The 15,482-nt window shown below is 36.1% G+C and overlaps 1 protein-coding gene across 1 annotated transcript; it reads right to left on the bottom strand.

Moving 5' to 3' along the window:
- Nucleotides 1-2,349: 2,349 nt before the first annotated feature.
- On the bottom strand, nucleotides 2,350-15,479 carry LOC104458058 (long-chain fatty acid transport protein 6-like; the record flags this gene model as incomplete). Its single annotated transcript, XM_010079123.1, has 4 exons — nucleotides 14,999-15,479; nucleotides 5,859-6,065; nucleotides 3,446-3,604; nucleotides 2,350-2,474 (listed from the first exon to the last, which is right to left on the bottom strand). Coding segments are annotated over exons 1-4 (972 nt in total), but the record flags the coding sequence as incomplete, so codon positions are not given.
- Nucleotides 15,480-15,482: the final 3 nt, after the last annotated feature.

Genomic DNA, 15,482 nt, shown 5'->3' with positions numbered 1-15,482 from the left:
CCCGATGACCAAGGCTTAGCCCGTTCCCAAAACTGCAGTCTCAGAAAGGAGATAAGAGCCTGAGTGTCCAAGACTGAGAGCTGACTGTGAATGCAAGATGACTCAGGTAGAGGGGCGACTCAGAGAGACAACCCAGAAAGAAAGGTCAAACTTCCAGACAGACCTTCATCTATACACTGGGCAGGACGTTCCTGACATGGAGTATGTCACAGGCTAATCTGAGTCTCAGTCCTAAACCTAAGATTGAATCCTAGGCTAACTGTAAGTAATTGGGCTCCCTCCCAGCTTCTCCTGCACCTTCAGATACTGACACAGCAGAGAAGCTGAGAAGTCCCTGACTGTCCTGGCAGCAACTATAAATGGCAGTATATTATCAGCCTTCTCCTCAGCACAAATCCAGAACACAGCCTCTTACTAGCTACTATGAAGAAAATTAACTCTGTCCCAGCTGAAACCAGGATAGGTCTTTAATTTGATTATCTGTTATCCTGTAACTTTTTGTTTATTGTATTATAAAACTAAAAAACAAACAAAAATAATATTTTTTTAAAACCATAAAAAAAAAAAAAAAGGAAGCAGACGGAGAAAGGTATCGCTATTCTGGTTTCACATCACAGCCGGTGGTGGTCAGGGGGACATCAGCTATGCCCTCTTTAATCCAAGAACATTCTCTTTGCTGTGGGGTACATGGGTAGTGCTGTAGGATCTATGACTCACTGCTACACTACTCAAACATACTTCTGAACATTTTTCAGGAGGAAAAAAAAATCCAATGTCTTATGAATGTTGACCTTTTCCACTCTTTTGTCAGCAACCTGAGATATTAATGAAAATTTTTATTCTGCTGGAAAACAAGACTGATTTGCATTCCCTTAGAATTATTAGAACAGTGATAAGGAGCAAGTTATTCCAGAAAATCATAAAATGAGGACTTAGATTAGAAAAGAATTTTCAGATTAACTAATTTGAATTTGTGGCACCATTTCCTAAGAGATGAGTCATTTCAATAGAATTCACTGAAAAGGAAATAAATCACCAATTATTTTTTTGAAATCATAAAATGAAATTATGATAGAGGCAAAGGGATAATGTTCAAAGAGGTAACAGTTGCTCTGAATACAACTTCTGCATATTTTCACAAATCTCTGTGTTCCTCTAAAAATTTAGTTAAATTAAAAGAGGATACAGTTATTTTTGCTTAATGTTATACGGATACTTGGAACCTGTTATTTATTCTTATTTAGTATTCAAAATAAAAGCTGTTTGTGATCATAAGTAACTGTGTAAAGTTATTTATTAAAATGCTTAACCAGGTAAGATAATTTATGATGTAACATTTAGGATTTATTATTGAAATACAATAGTACAACCTGCAGCTCATAAATGAATGGAAGTTGCCAGCATCAGCAAGATGAATTTTAATTTATACTGGACTATGAATGTTTGTTTCATAATCATTTTGACACATTTAGTACAAGCATTTGTTGACAGAAAGTCAGTCGGGTTTGCTTTGCAACTGGTTATATACATTCCATCTATATTATTCTATACATCTTGAATTAATTACAACTAATTTTAGGCATTTAGCTTAGCCTAGACACCTTGGGCTCTCTATCATCAGTGGGTAGAACAGACACATACCAGAAAAAAAGCCAGATCAAGAGTTAATTCAGTTAACCTGAGTCAGCTTTACTTGGTAACTGCAACAGGTTCAGTGTACTGTGTACTTGATAACCATGTAGGTAAACCATCACACCACCATATGCCAAGGGAAAAGAAGTAAAAGAAGTATTTTCAAGTTAGGGCTAACAGAGAGAGTAATGTTACTTTAGCAGAACTAATTTTGATGTCTGGAATAGCTTTCTAATTGGAACAAAAGGCATTCTTCCTTTGAGCTGCTAACCTAGACCAAACCTCTTCCAAATTTTAAAATATGGTTTATATAGTCTCAAAACAAGCAAATTCCACAACCCAAAATTGTGCTATAACCTGATCAACAAAACCTGAGACCTCTAGTATACCTATGTGCCAAAAAACAAAGTTCTGAAAATTATGAAAAGACATTGAACGGTAATCCTGGTTTTTTTGAACTTACATTGTGAAACTCTGTGAAATATTTTCTTTCACCAAATGATCCTGAATCAGTTTTTAGTCTCAAAATCTTTTCTTTTGATACTTTAGCATCTTCCTGATCCAAGACGTTTTTTTTACAGACTACAGATCACCAAATATTTGAAGAACCTCACATAAAAAGAAGGGCAGAGGGATAGTTTTATACATAACCGCATTAAGAACAATAAATGTACATATCACTTACAGACAAATAGCCATCATTTTTGTTCCACTTACCACTGGCTGGCTGCAAAGGTAACGACAAAGTTCTCCAATGTACTGGATGACAGTCACATTGTACTTTTTGCAGTCACTCCAAAACTGACTAGCTGAGAACTTCTTTTTTAACACACACGCTGCACCTTTATGGAAAGAAAATGAGGCATTTTCTCTTTATGGCAGCTTAACTAGCTATGTTCCCTATTTCTACAAAACAGAATGTAAGAGGAACTAAGAGCAGCCTTGTTCAGAGAACTATACAGTATTTAAGATGTTTTATTAGAACACATGTTCAAACCTGGTAGCCATAGAAGGGAGATGAGCCCAGTCTCCTCCTTGATGAGACAGTAAGCCAATAGATAGGAGGTTAAAAGCAAGGAGGCAGATTTTCTTTGTTGGTGTTGCAACATTATTCAAGAGTTTAAAATAATTTGAGTATCACTGAAACTCCATTTTTCAGCAAAGAAAGTATTCATCAATGCAGATTCAGACAGAATTAATCCATAATCCAGTCCCTTGCTCTGACTTGTCCTTGATGCTTCACGAAACAGGAAATCCTTGCCATCAAATTCCAAATAAATCTTTTATAAGAGAGTTATTGAGGACACCTACATTGTTTCAGTAAAATATGTATTTCATAGTCTGTGCCAAAACAAGTTAAATGGGGGGGGAGGGGGAGGGGGAAGTTATCATCTAATGACAAACCTGAATGTTTACTGTAAATGTCAGTTTTTAAGTTCACCAAAATACATTTTATTTCTATTCCACCATACAATGCTTAGACTGTACATACATTAATGCACTATATACACTGCCAAAACACTACATATCTCCTTAAATTCCTTCTTACTTAAAGATAATGAAGACATTTGTTACACAAATGACTATAACTAATTATTATCCAGTACCACAAAGATAGCTTGTAAGAGGTTCTTCACTATTACAACACTCCTCCATCCTCAAAATAAAGAAACATAAAGCTCTTCTGAAAAGACTATTCATATGATTTCAGCAAAGCAATAGTTTCCCTAATGACAGTGCACCTGCGTGTTTTATACATTTTTATAATAATTCATTTTCTATTTAGAAAACAATTAAATGAAATGAGCCCTACCCAATTCAATGCATCCACCAATGCCAAGAAGAGATGCTGCACTGTGATAAAGAGGCAGAGTAATATAAATTATGTCTTCTCCAGTAGCACCAAAAGCCCACAGTCCAGCAGCTCCTTTAAGAACCTGCATGTGACTGATGACTGCGGCCTTTGGAAGACCTGTAATGGAAACAGAAAACCATGCATAAAGCTTCACTTAAAGAGAACTTAATGTACTTTTTTTTTTCCTGTGTAAGGTCTCTAAAATCATAAAAGAATCAATTACTTCTACCGTAACCAAATTTTCAGCCATCTGTTTAGATGGCCATTAATAGGCAACTGGCTGTTTAATACAGTATTGCATGTTTGCTCCGTACACGTAAAGATACATAAGCCAGTTTGTAACCTCATCTGTTAGTTGTTTTACTTGATGTCAAGTCAATTCAAACAGGAAGAAACACGAAGAAACTCTCTGGTTAGCATACTATCAAATTACATAGAGCCATAAAAGTACTAAAAGCATTTATTGTACATATGGAGTTCCTTTAACATAAAGAGGCATCACACTAGATCTCTTTCAGGCAAGAGACATAGTGACTGCAACATAATTAAGAAAGGTATGGGATCTACACAAAGTAGATCATGTAGCAGGCGCTTATCTAAGATGTGCACATCTAAGTCTACCTATTTGTTTTAGAACATTATGAAGGCTACGTAGAATTAAAAAAAAAAAAAAAAAATCAATCAAAAAGTCCACTCCAGTGAGGTTCTTCTTAATGAGTTTCTTCAGGTTCAGCACAGAATTTCTGTTTAGCAACCCTCAGACTCACATGCAAGAGCTTCTTGTCCTACTACTCTGGTACCCATTATTTTGAGTAGGGAATGTGTTCTTGCTTCATGTATGTTCTCACATACTCACACACTCACACAAATTTCAGGCTGAGTCCTGATGATGAACTGTGAGAACTATTACAAATTTCAAAAAATTTAATGGTTCAGAAAGTTTTCTTAACTATTTTAGCAAAGCTACCGTTCATTTGAAGACTTAAGTAGAGTTTTTAACTGGAAGTGTAATCTATGGAGATTCTAGTTACAGTTCAAAGCCATTTTCAAAGCTCATCACACTATAAGACAAAAGGCAATAAGCCTATGCTGACAATGAACCGCTTATAGCGAGAAGTAGTCTACAGAGTCTTGAGGTTTTTTCTTTTGCCTTTACAGACAGCTGACTACAGATTTTGCAAGATACATCTTTCTTTTAGCTAATTTTACCAGTCATTGATTTTAGGAGCAACACTACACTCTTGCTTTATCAAGAAGTGTGAAAATGCTCAGTTACTTTAGATTAGAATTAGTTATTCCATAATCTTCAAACTAAAGAAACCTTATTCTCTTATTTACATGGTGCAGAACAGACATCCAATGTAAATTAATATAATATAATAATAATCATATAATATAATATAATCATATAATCATTCAAAAATATTTTAAATTCTACATAAGTAAAATTTGAGAATTCACACAGGTATTCTGAATGCAGTTAAAAGAACAAAATCCTCCTACCTGTAGAATTCTATAGTATATTTTATCTAAATCTCCTTACTGTTAACCAGCAGGCTCAACCATATTTATATGAGTACTATTACAAACATACCTGACCTCTTGACAATATTTATAACTTCCTAATTTTTTTTCTAGACTAACATTTTTATTTCCTAATTTTTCCCCAGAAGCTGAAGCAAGTGAACTAAATAATTATTTGTATGAGGGAATGAAGCATAAAACACATCATTTTAAATCTTCTTGTGACTAAAACTGTTGTGTTCAGCTGAATGAGAATGCCAATCTGCTTATCTTAACAACATCACACTGCTTTTCGTGTCAGTGATCATTTTTTTTAAAGTCTTAGCTTCTTAGCTGCTGGAGCACTGGTAATAAATTCAGCCATCTGTTTCTAAACTAAAAGGCTAGTAACTTAATCCTATTTTCTGTCTCTACAGTGACCTGTATAGAACATGACTTAATGAAGAAAAAACGTCTATTTGCTTGGTTGAAGACTGTTTTGTAAAGGTTCTAGACCCCACATTAGCTAGATTAGCTAGGCAGTGGTATGTGATCACAAAATAATATTTCTTATCATCGCAAACCCACCAAAAAGGCAAAATGTTTTACAAACACCTTAGATGTGAAGTAGTAAGAGGTAAAGCTTCTCATAATATTTGCACAATGTGGCAGGAAAAAAGAGAAACCCATAAACCACTGAATATAAACAGTCACTGACAAGAAACATGCTTGTTTTCTACCGTAATGCTTCTAGATAAGAAATATTATATTCTGCTATGAAAAGACAAATCAAAAGACTAGTGTTTCAGAAAATCAAGTTTCTAGATGAAAGCTGAAGGAAAATACAGACTCTTTATCAGACCTGTACCTGTTGTTCCTGAAGTAAATATATATAAAACAGATGACTTGAGGTTGTTGGCAGAGCGTAGATTAACTGGAACAGGGTCTTCAGATGCAGCCTCTATTTTGTCAACAAGGGTATGCACACTCGGAAAACTGTAGTCTTTGGTCATTACCCAAACAGTAACGTCTTTTTGGAGGTTAGGAAGAATTTCTTCCAGTGTTCCAAGCAAATCTTAAAAATTAACATAAAATAACGTTACTTATGTTATGTCTTCACAAAAATAGCAAAGTATTTTTCCTCTAAAAGTTTTCCTTTTTATAATAGAAAGAGGAATGAAATTCACCCCCATGGACATAAATAAATTGAATAAAATAATGATGAACTAGAATTAAAATTCACTGAAAACAGGATATAATGTGTTAAAAATACTGCTGACGCCACAAGGTCTAATTGTCAACTAGCCCTCAAGGCAAAATGGTGAGCCTTGGTTACTACCTCCTGCTTCTCACCTCATTTTGGGTAAGCCTTGGCCATTGATAACACAAGAATGAAGTGTAGTTAAGCTTCAACTTCAACTAAATCATGAAGAAATCTGTTGAAGATGCAAGATGAATTACCTAGCTGGTAATTACAGTGCAGCTGGATGTCCTCAACAGCAATCTCTCATGCTCTCATTGAGCAGCATTTTTTTCAAAAGCATGGAAGTGACTAATTTAAAAACAATCACAAAAACAAAAAACTATGTCATGTATGTAGGTACCTGAATTTGACAAAATAGAAATATGATACAGACCTGTGGCTTATTCAGACACTGACAAAGAACCACATGGCTATTCTATATAGTGCTTTGAGTGTTTGAGATAATTTAATGAACTTGATTTTAGGTACATCAGACAATTTTATTTTCTTATAATCACATGTTCATTCACTGAAAGCTATTATTTCTATTGACTTTTTACCTGAATATAAATACAAACTTGTTTCTATAAAATAAAAATAGCAGCATAACTACACGCTATTTTGTTGGCTTATCATGAGAGAAACCATGAGAGAGTCCCAGAGTAAACAAAAAGAAAAAATATAAATAGAGTCCAACCCCTAAGCAACAGATTTTGTATTTTTGTTTATACTTCTAAGCATTTTTGTAATCTGTCACTTTCTTAGAACACTGTACAGGCATTAAAGTACTAATCCATGAAAATTCTCAAGAACAGGAATGGTATTTATTTCAATACAACTATTCCTACACTTAAAGACTCATTTACACTTAAGTGCTTTGCTGGATCTCAGCCTATGTAATTAATCTTGCAAATATCCCTGTGGGTATAGATTTACATTATTGTCTCAGTTTTTATAGATGAACAGACAAAGTGGACATGACTCACTCACAACTTCATAATGAGGCATTGCCAGAGTCAGCATTTGAAATCTTGGTGTCAACTCCAAGTTCATTTCGCAAATATTAAATACGGATACCACTAATAGAAACCCCTTGCATAAATTTCACACCAAAATAACTGAAGATTTTCAGTCTTTCAGAAAACTACTTTCCTAATGTCAGACTGCTGTATATATTTTAATGAATGACATACTAATCTCTATTACTATGACAGAGGTCTAGCATACTGTCACTAACTATACGTATGTCTTACAAACATAAAGCCTACAGAGTACAAGTTCAATATATTTTATGAATATTTAGCAAATAGATCTGATAGGTTATGACATTAAAATTTTTGTGTTCTAACTTCCTTGGACTGCAGAATTATTTCAAGAAGTAATCACTCACATAATTATGAAAATCTAAAAGACAGATAGCCTCCTGTTTGAGTTACTGGACTACAGTACCCTTCCACTACACATAACAACATAATGAAAAAATGTGAATAAAAAATAACGTTAAGGACAACAGTGTTAACTCCAGGAAGCCTGATGCACTGAAAGTCAAGGTTCATTGGCATATTAATTCTGTTTTGCTGACATATTATAAAACTAGGGTATGTTTTTCAAGTAATAAATATGAAAATACAACAGTATTACTTCTAATTAAGAACAGCTATTCATAAACTAAGTGTGACAGAATAACTAGATACTTACTACCTTGTAATACTGGTTTTTGTCTTCCTATTATGCACATATATACATATATATATGTCTCCTAAACATGCCAGTGATAGTTTGTGTAGGTACGAGTTAAGCTGAGAACCTAGCAAAAGAAACACAAATGTCAGAAGTGGCTGGAGCTGCATTTCTGTTCTCAAAAACAGTAAAAGAATACACCATTCTCTGACATTCTTTATTTGTGCACTGGCTCATACTACAGTGCCAGCAAAGATCTTAAGGACTGTTAAATGTTAAGGATTGTTAAGAATGTCTTGGCTCCTCCAGCCTCCAATAATAATTTGAACCAGACTCAGCTGTCCATCCTGTGTAGTGTCCTTATCAGATAACAAACGTGATGTACAAATATTGAGAAAAACTGCCCAAAAGTCCTCAAGTAAAATTATCCTGTGAAACTAGGATGTAATTGTAAATGAAATTTCACCTATTCTTTAACTGAAAGCTATCCTTTTGCAAAAGGTCTGGCAAAAAACCTCAGTGAGTATCACCCTTTCTAAGTACTACAGGTACCAAAGGGATAATTGCGGCATTTCCTTACTTTCCATAGACAAATTCATTCCTTCCTCCATTTCTTTAAAATGTTCTGCTTTTTACACTTTTGAAAGTGACAAAGACAAAGATCTATTACTTACGAAATCTTAATGTCTCAACAGCAGACAGTTTTTAGGCCTGCATGACTTGAAGAAATTCACAAATATTTCCTATTTTTTAGTATTCAGAAGTTCTAGGTAAGATGTGCACCAAGTTCCTTTTGCATTTGAGTCACATGAAATGCAAGTCTGTCAAAAAGAAGAGGTCTTACCTCTTCTTTTTCTTTTTCCCTCTTTTCTTTCCTTCCTTCAAGGGAAGAAAGATAAACTCTACAGACATAATAATTTAAGAGTCAAGAATGACAGTAGGGCATAGCTCCCTTTTAGAAGACTGAAACACATTTACTCTAAATAATTAAGATCAGTCTTCCAAATAAACATACATACTCTTTATTGTTTCTCTAAACACTCACTCATAAACCTTGTGGTTTTTGTTATTTCACAGAGGCTTGCTTGGTTTTTTAACTGTTATTGAATTATGAATTGATTATACAATAAAATTTTTCTTCTGTGCTCAGAAATCTAGTACTTGGAACAATGTGTGAACAGCTTGTAATTATACATTATCTTGAAAGAAATTTCTAGTTAGATAGTGGAGAACAGCAGAAACAGTAAGTGATTTCCTGAATAAGAAAGGGTAATTTAAAACAGCTGTATTCAAAGTGCCAGAAACTGAATATTATGTCTGGAACACCCAAGAACATGGAGTGTTTGAAGATAACTCTCAGTTGTACTAACATATTTCCAAAGAATAATTCTGATGATAGTCATCTCATGTTCTGTTCCATAAACATAGAACTTCTCTGCCAGACATTCCATAGGGTTCATTGGTCTTTACATATCATCTTGTCCATATGTCAGGAAAAAAACTTCCCTCTTGGAGGAACTACAGATTGATTATTTCTAGAGGTACATGGTATGTGTACTTTACCATATAGGAAAGCAATTTATCTATTTAAGCTTGTGGTTTCTCTCAAGTACTTGTTTGCTTTTTACACTATGAAAGTATATTCAGGTTTTGGTTTATTTGTTTTGGAAGAAATGACTGCTTATCTGAAGTGTGGCAATGTAATCATCAGTTCTGTGTGCATTGTTGACATAGTTGGCATACAAATAGTCACCATTTGCTAACTATTTGGCTTCTACTGGGGAAAAAATACCTGTAATTGGTCAGGATGAATTTTTGCTTTTTTCTCCCTCTTTCTTTTAAAGCATTTCATTATTCAACAAAAAGTTTGTGAAACTGTTACATTAAATTCAAACGAATACATAACTCAATTACATCTTTTGAGAAAGCAAGGAAAATAATGTTTCTGTTTTGAACTACTGTCCTAGGCTTCAAGTTGCACAAAAGGTTTTTTATGTTATTTTCTAGCAAAGAAACAATGCAGCCTGTTGGCAAGGATACAGTCCTACACTGATGAAAGGAATACATCAGATTATGAGATCAGCTTGTACTGAACAGAAAGTTACTCAGAAGGAAAACTGTATGAAATGGTTCTTACATAACTTTGTTGTGTACCCTGGTTGATATGCTCCATAAGCTGCGGCAAGATCAAACTCTTCCCCACACTATCCGGCCTCAGAAACTAATTGTTACTTTTACTTTACCCCCCAAGTGACTCCTTACAGTCAGCACTTATTCTCAGTAAGTAATAATAACAGAAATAGCAAGTCAGCTGTGGCTCAAGGTCAGTGTTGGTATCTTGAAACATCACTGAAGGCAGTACAGGTAGTAAAACAGAAACTGGCTTGGGAATCACAGTTGGGACTGTTTTCTGCTCAAGGGCCATTTGGAACAGAAACACTGTCTAAGTGAAAGCAAGTGATCAAAGAGATACAACGTCTAACAGAGCAGATAAGAGTGTCTTCTGTAGGTCTTCTATGGTTTCCTTGTCCTAAATGTTCAGGTCTAAGCAGCTTGTTATTCCAAATAGTTAAGAAAATATGGTTTTGATAAAATCCATTATTTATTAACTCAGTGACTAGCACATGAGAGATTATACTGCTACTTCTATATAATACCATATGACCTTAATTCACAAATACCAAAAGAGACTTTATTTACTCTTTTTCTCTAGGATGTAGACACACTTCTTATCTGAACTTCAATCCTGACAGCATAAACCCTGGTTCTGAGCTCAGATGGCGAGAAGTTCAGAATACACTTAGCAGCAGCAGAAAGCACTGCTGATGCCTCCAGGGTAAAGACTCTTGGCCAGGAAAAATGCTATACTTGCACAGCTGGGAGAGAACTGCAGAATCACAGAATAGCTGTGGCTGGAAGGGACCTCTGGAGGTCATCTTGGTCCAACGCCCCTGCTCAAGCAGGCCCACATAGAGCAGGCTGCCCACACGTGTCCGTGCAGCATGCACACTCCCTGAATAGCCTTTGCTATCAGGTGATGTAAACCAATCTCACGGCATTCAGTAATGCAATCCTTTCACAGCTGAATCCTTGCATCAGAAGTCATGATGGCAATGCTAAGAGCTGAACTCTTCCAAGTATCAACACAATATAAAATGCCCTGGGAAATTCCATTTGTAACTTTCTGGTGGGTCACAAGATTGTAAGTGTTGTTTAACAGTATTACTGTTACACAAGCACTGTTACACAAGTATTGTCCAAAAGATAAAACGTAATCCCTTGTTCAAGAAAGACTCCAATGAATAGAAATATTCCCTAGAAATGATGCAGTGCCTTAAATGTGTCTTAATTTTAAGCAGCACCTTACTCCTCTGTTCAACCAGTAGTTTTTAAATGAATAAGGGTAGCATAATCTGGTAACAAATGTAGTAAGGACAGATACCTTTCAAACAGATCAGATTGCTGTCAGAGTAACAAGTCTGATAGAGAGTAGGGCGTCCAGCTTCTTTTTTTCTCCTTTACAAGTTCTTCATTTACTTATATGTTAGTTAACTGCTGTTTTATTAAAAATGCAGTTTTAAACTCCAGCTTCTGAATCTCTTTCAACAAACATGCCCCAGAATGGGAGTGGTGGTAGACAGTGTTTCTGGGAATGGAAGTGTGAGGATGTTACATAACAAATTAAAGCAAGAGCTAAATGCACCATGAACAGAGCAGACAAATGAATGTAGCTAAAGGAAAAACTCTCTGCCACAGAGGCAAGTGGAAAAAGTGGCAAGGAACACAAAGTTCAAATACTGGCAAATCAGAGAATCTACATTTGCCTTATAGCCTGTGGTTGGATGAGAAGGAAAAACACCAAGTTACCAGATTGTGCTAAATGAATTGAAAGAACATTGCTATCATAGAAAAAATTCAACCTTTTAGAGATATCCATTTCATGTAAGAAACTGACAAGTGGGACAAATTTTGAAGTTTTTATAACATATCTGAGGCTTAAGAATAAAATACTCAGTTGCAAAGAGTTTGTAGAATACATCAGTCAACGCAAAACCCCCAAAACTTAAGTACCAATGGAAGACTCCCACCTAAAGTTAGAAACAGCAATCAAAATACCAGAGAATTGTCAGACCAGAAAGAAGTCTGACTGTAAGTGCTGAAGGAAAGATAAGATGATACTAATTGGACTCATTGCCAAACCACAACCTCTGAAGGCAGGCAGGCACAAAGCAAAACTGAAGAGTACAAATTCCAGAAATGAGAGTGATCTTGCAAGAGGCAGCACGAAAGACTGAACAAGGCGTGGAAGAAAATGCAACCATAAATAGCACCCAGCCTATTTGGATAGAGGTATCACATTTGTAAAAAATAAAAGCATTTTGAGAAGATGACAAGATGCACGAGAAGAAGCTGCAAGATGCAATCATCTCACACAGAGGAAGGCTACACCACGATTCTGAGCAGGGAAGATTTAGCAACAGTTATCTGTGGGAACCATTCCAGGTATCAGCAGAAGCTGGAAAGTTCCCTTCAGCACCAATGCAATCTTAAGTGGATTTGAATACAGGTTCCTGATTTAATGTGCCATTACAGACAAGAATTTCAAGAGCCGATTTGGTCTTGCTGAGCACAGACAGTTAATGGTCAAATTCTTAAGGAGATGATTTCTGCTGTGCTGCAGTATATGAACAAGATTGAAGGTCATCCAAAATACTGAAAAGATAGTTTTGTAACTATTACAAGAAATTGAATTTCTATGTCAAGCCTATATTTGCTTGTAAAGGGTGAAAAACCTACATATTTTTGAAAATAAGAATTTCTCCTATCCAGAAATACCATTATATAGTTTACCTACTAATCTCTGATTAAAAAAAATAAATCTTAATTGCCAAACATAACGCCTGACTACAGCAATGATAGATACTGGACAACAGGTTGTTTTCAGTGTAAATATTTTGCAAAAAAGTATAAATGTTCCAGATATGCACATTCCGGTGGAAAATGGTTCCACAAGAGCAAACACACAAGAAAGTTCAAGTCATGCCTACTGATAAGAAAGAATCCTTTGAAACACACACTAACACTGAGTGAAAATATGTTTAATAGATGCCTCAGTCTAACTGACTGTGTAACCTCAGTGTTAAATACTGCCCTGCAATTTTTACAAATATTAGGGTGGAAATATTTTGTACAATAATCATGTATAGTATGTTTCCATTTCAAGAGTGGTATGAGTTAGTCCTCACAGTCACTGGTATATGAACCTTCAGTTGCGAAACCTGGACTCCTTTGGAGAGGGTTCTTTTTCATACAGCGTGGCAAATAAACAGGGTCATTACAGAACTTCAACTTCTTTCAGAGAAACAGATAAAAAAATGCCTCTAAGTCCCAAAGAAGAATACTGTGAGGACTTGTAGGCTCAAGGGACTGATGAACTTAATAGACAGACTAAAACCCATGAATAAATTAAGACCAAAACATAAAGGACCACCTCAGAGAGTAATTTGTTGCTATCTCTGTTGTATTATCTGTCTGCACATAGTTCTTCTTTTGTGAGCAGAGGCAGACTCCTAGAACAAGTCATTTCAACATAGTCACTATCAGCTCCTGGTAACAAATTCAGAGTGGAGAAACACAGACCCCATTCCTGTTTTGCAGATGCTTTTTTAATTCATTAGTTAACCTCTCATTTTAATAAAGACTACTCTTAGATACAAGTTTTGATACAAAGTTCTCTTTCACCACAGTCAATGTGAAAGTATTTCCTGAACATTAATTGCATTCCTCAATCCATACACTCAAAGCATGCGTTCATGAGAGGGTGTTAAATGAGGTTTTTTTAAAATTAAGTAAGCAAGAAGGCAATATTAAAAACTGTCTGTTCAGAAGCAGTTATGATGTGTTTTGGGATTACATTTAAATTGGCTTTTGTTTCATCAGCCTGTTTTACTTACTAAGTGTTCTTAAACCAGCATACCATATGCAATCAGGATGACAAAATTTATAATTAAAAATATGCAAGGGAAAATCTTAAATGCACTTTTGAAAGCACAAATGTGCAGCAGCAGAGAACAGATAGAAGGAAATTCCACTAATTAGGTGTTATGAATGCAAAACCCCATAACCTGTGTAACAGGAATAAGGCAATAAATTGTGAAATAGAAATAAGGCAGAGTAGACTTGAAATAATAATTTTAGAGAGGCAGAACAACGTTTATATTTAATACTTTGAAATATCCTCCTCCAACTAAATGTCAAGGTTCTGTGTGATCTTTTAGCACTGCAGGTTCACTTGCACTTGATCATAAATGCTGAGGCAAGTTTAGGTTTTGGATCTGTCTTCAGTTTACACACCTCTATAACTGAAGCCCAAGTTGAATATAAAATGCACATGTATGCCTACATCAAGATTTTAAATTCTTTTGAAGCACTTCATAAAAATGAACTTTGGAAACTTACACAACACAATTTTCTCCTATTCAAACACAGCAATTTAGTCTACAATACAATGCCAACGGTAAGGTGCTTACTACAAATCAACCTCCTATGTGCTACACCTGTTAAAAAAACCCTCTCAATTCTAGTCCCTGAAAGACTATAACACCTCTGCAAACAGTTGCACAGCAGAGGTTCTACAGTTCGAGTTTAGATCTAGCTTGCAGTGGTTTTGATCACTAGAAAGATGGGGAGACAGTAGAGGAGAAGAAAGCATATGACTTAAACAAGACTAAAATTCACTATTTAAAAAGGAATGGGAAATTATTCTTCATACATAATTTTAATCTTTTCTGAGACACATTAAGCAACTACTGAAGTGATTAAGCACTTGGAACAGGCTGTATTTACACATGTTGCAAACTTTCCTGTAACGCACATTTCTTAAGAAAAGGTTAAATGGATGTTCTGGAAGCATGGAGATACTTCATTCTACCAGACAGGCTTAAGCTTTACCATCTATTGAAGCCCTGGGTTTCTTTCATTTGGTGAACATCTGAAAATTAGGTTTTTGGTAAAGGAGCTGGAGAGACACGTGGGGAGATGTGACATTAAAAGCTTTGGATGTATGAATCAGGCGTATACCCTACCTGCTCCCACAACCAGTATTTTGGGCTCACAGCTACTGACACAGTGCAGGAGAGATCTGGAGCGGACGTTGAAGTTGAGGAAAGCCACCACGCAGCCCAGCTTGGCCAGTCCGAACCACATGTGGATGAAGTCTGGCTCGTTGCCCATCAGCAGGGCCACGGTGTCGCCTTTTTTCAGGTTCCCATAGTGCAGGAAGACCTGCGCTATCCTGTTGCTCCTCCTGTCCACATCCCGGTAAGTGTGCACCTTCCCTTCATAGATGAGGAACGGCTTGCGGGGCTGCTTCTCAGCCAGCTGCACGAACTTGTCCAGGACGGTGACAACCCTCCCTCGCAGCCGGTACCTCTCCACTCTCAGCCCATACATCAGCACTTTCAGGAGGTACCTCAGGTCAGCCCAGAAGTAGGGGAACAGGAGCTTCTGGATGAGGTGCAAAGAGACAACGCCGGCGGCAGCGCCCGGCACCCAGGAGGGCAGCATCGG

Source organism: Pterocles gutturalis, unplaced genomic scaffold (assembly GCF_000699245.1).
Source record: "Pterocles gutturalis isolate BGI_N339 unplaced genomic scaffold, ASM69924v1 scaffold36663, whole genome shotgun sequence".
Lineage (NCBI taxonomy): Eukaryota > Metazoa > Chordata > Aves > Pterocliformes > Pteroclidae > Pterocles > Pterocles gutturalis.
The sequence above is the reverse complement of the archived record's forward strand: the minus strand, read 5'-3'. Positions and strand labels throughout refer to the sequence as shown.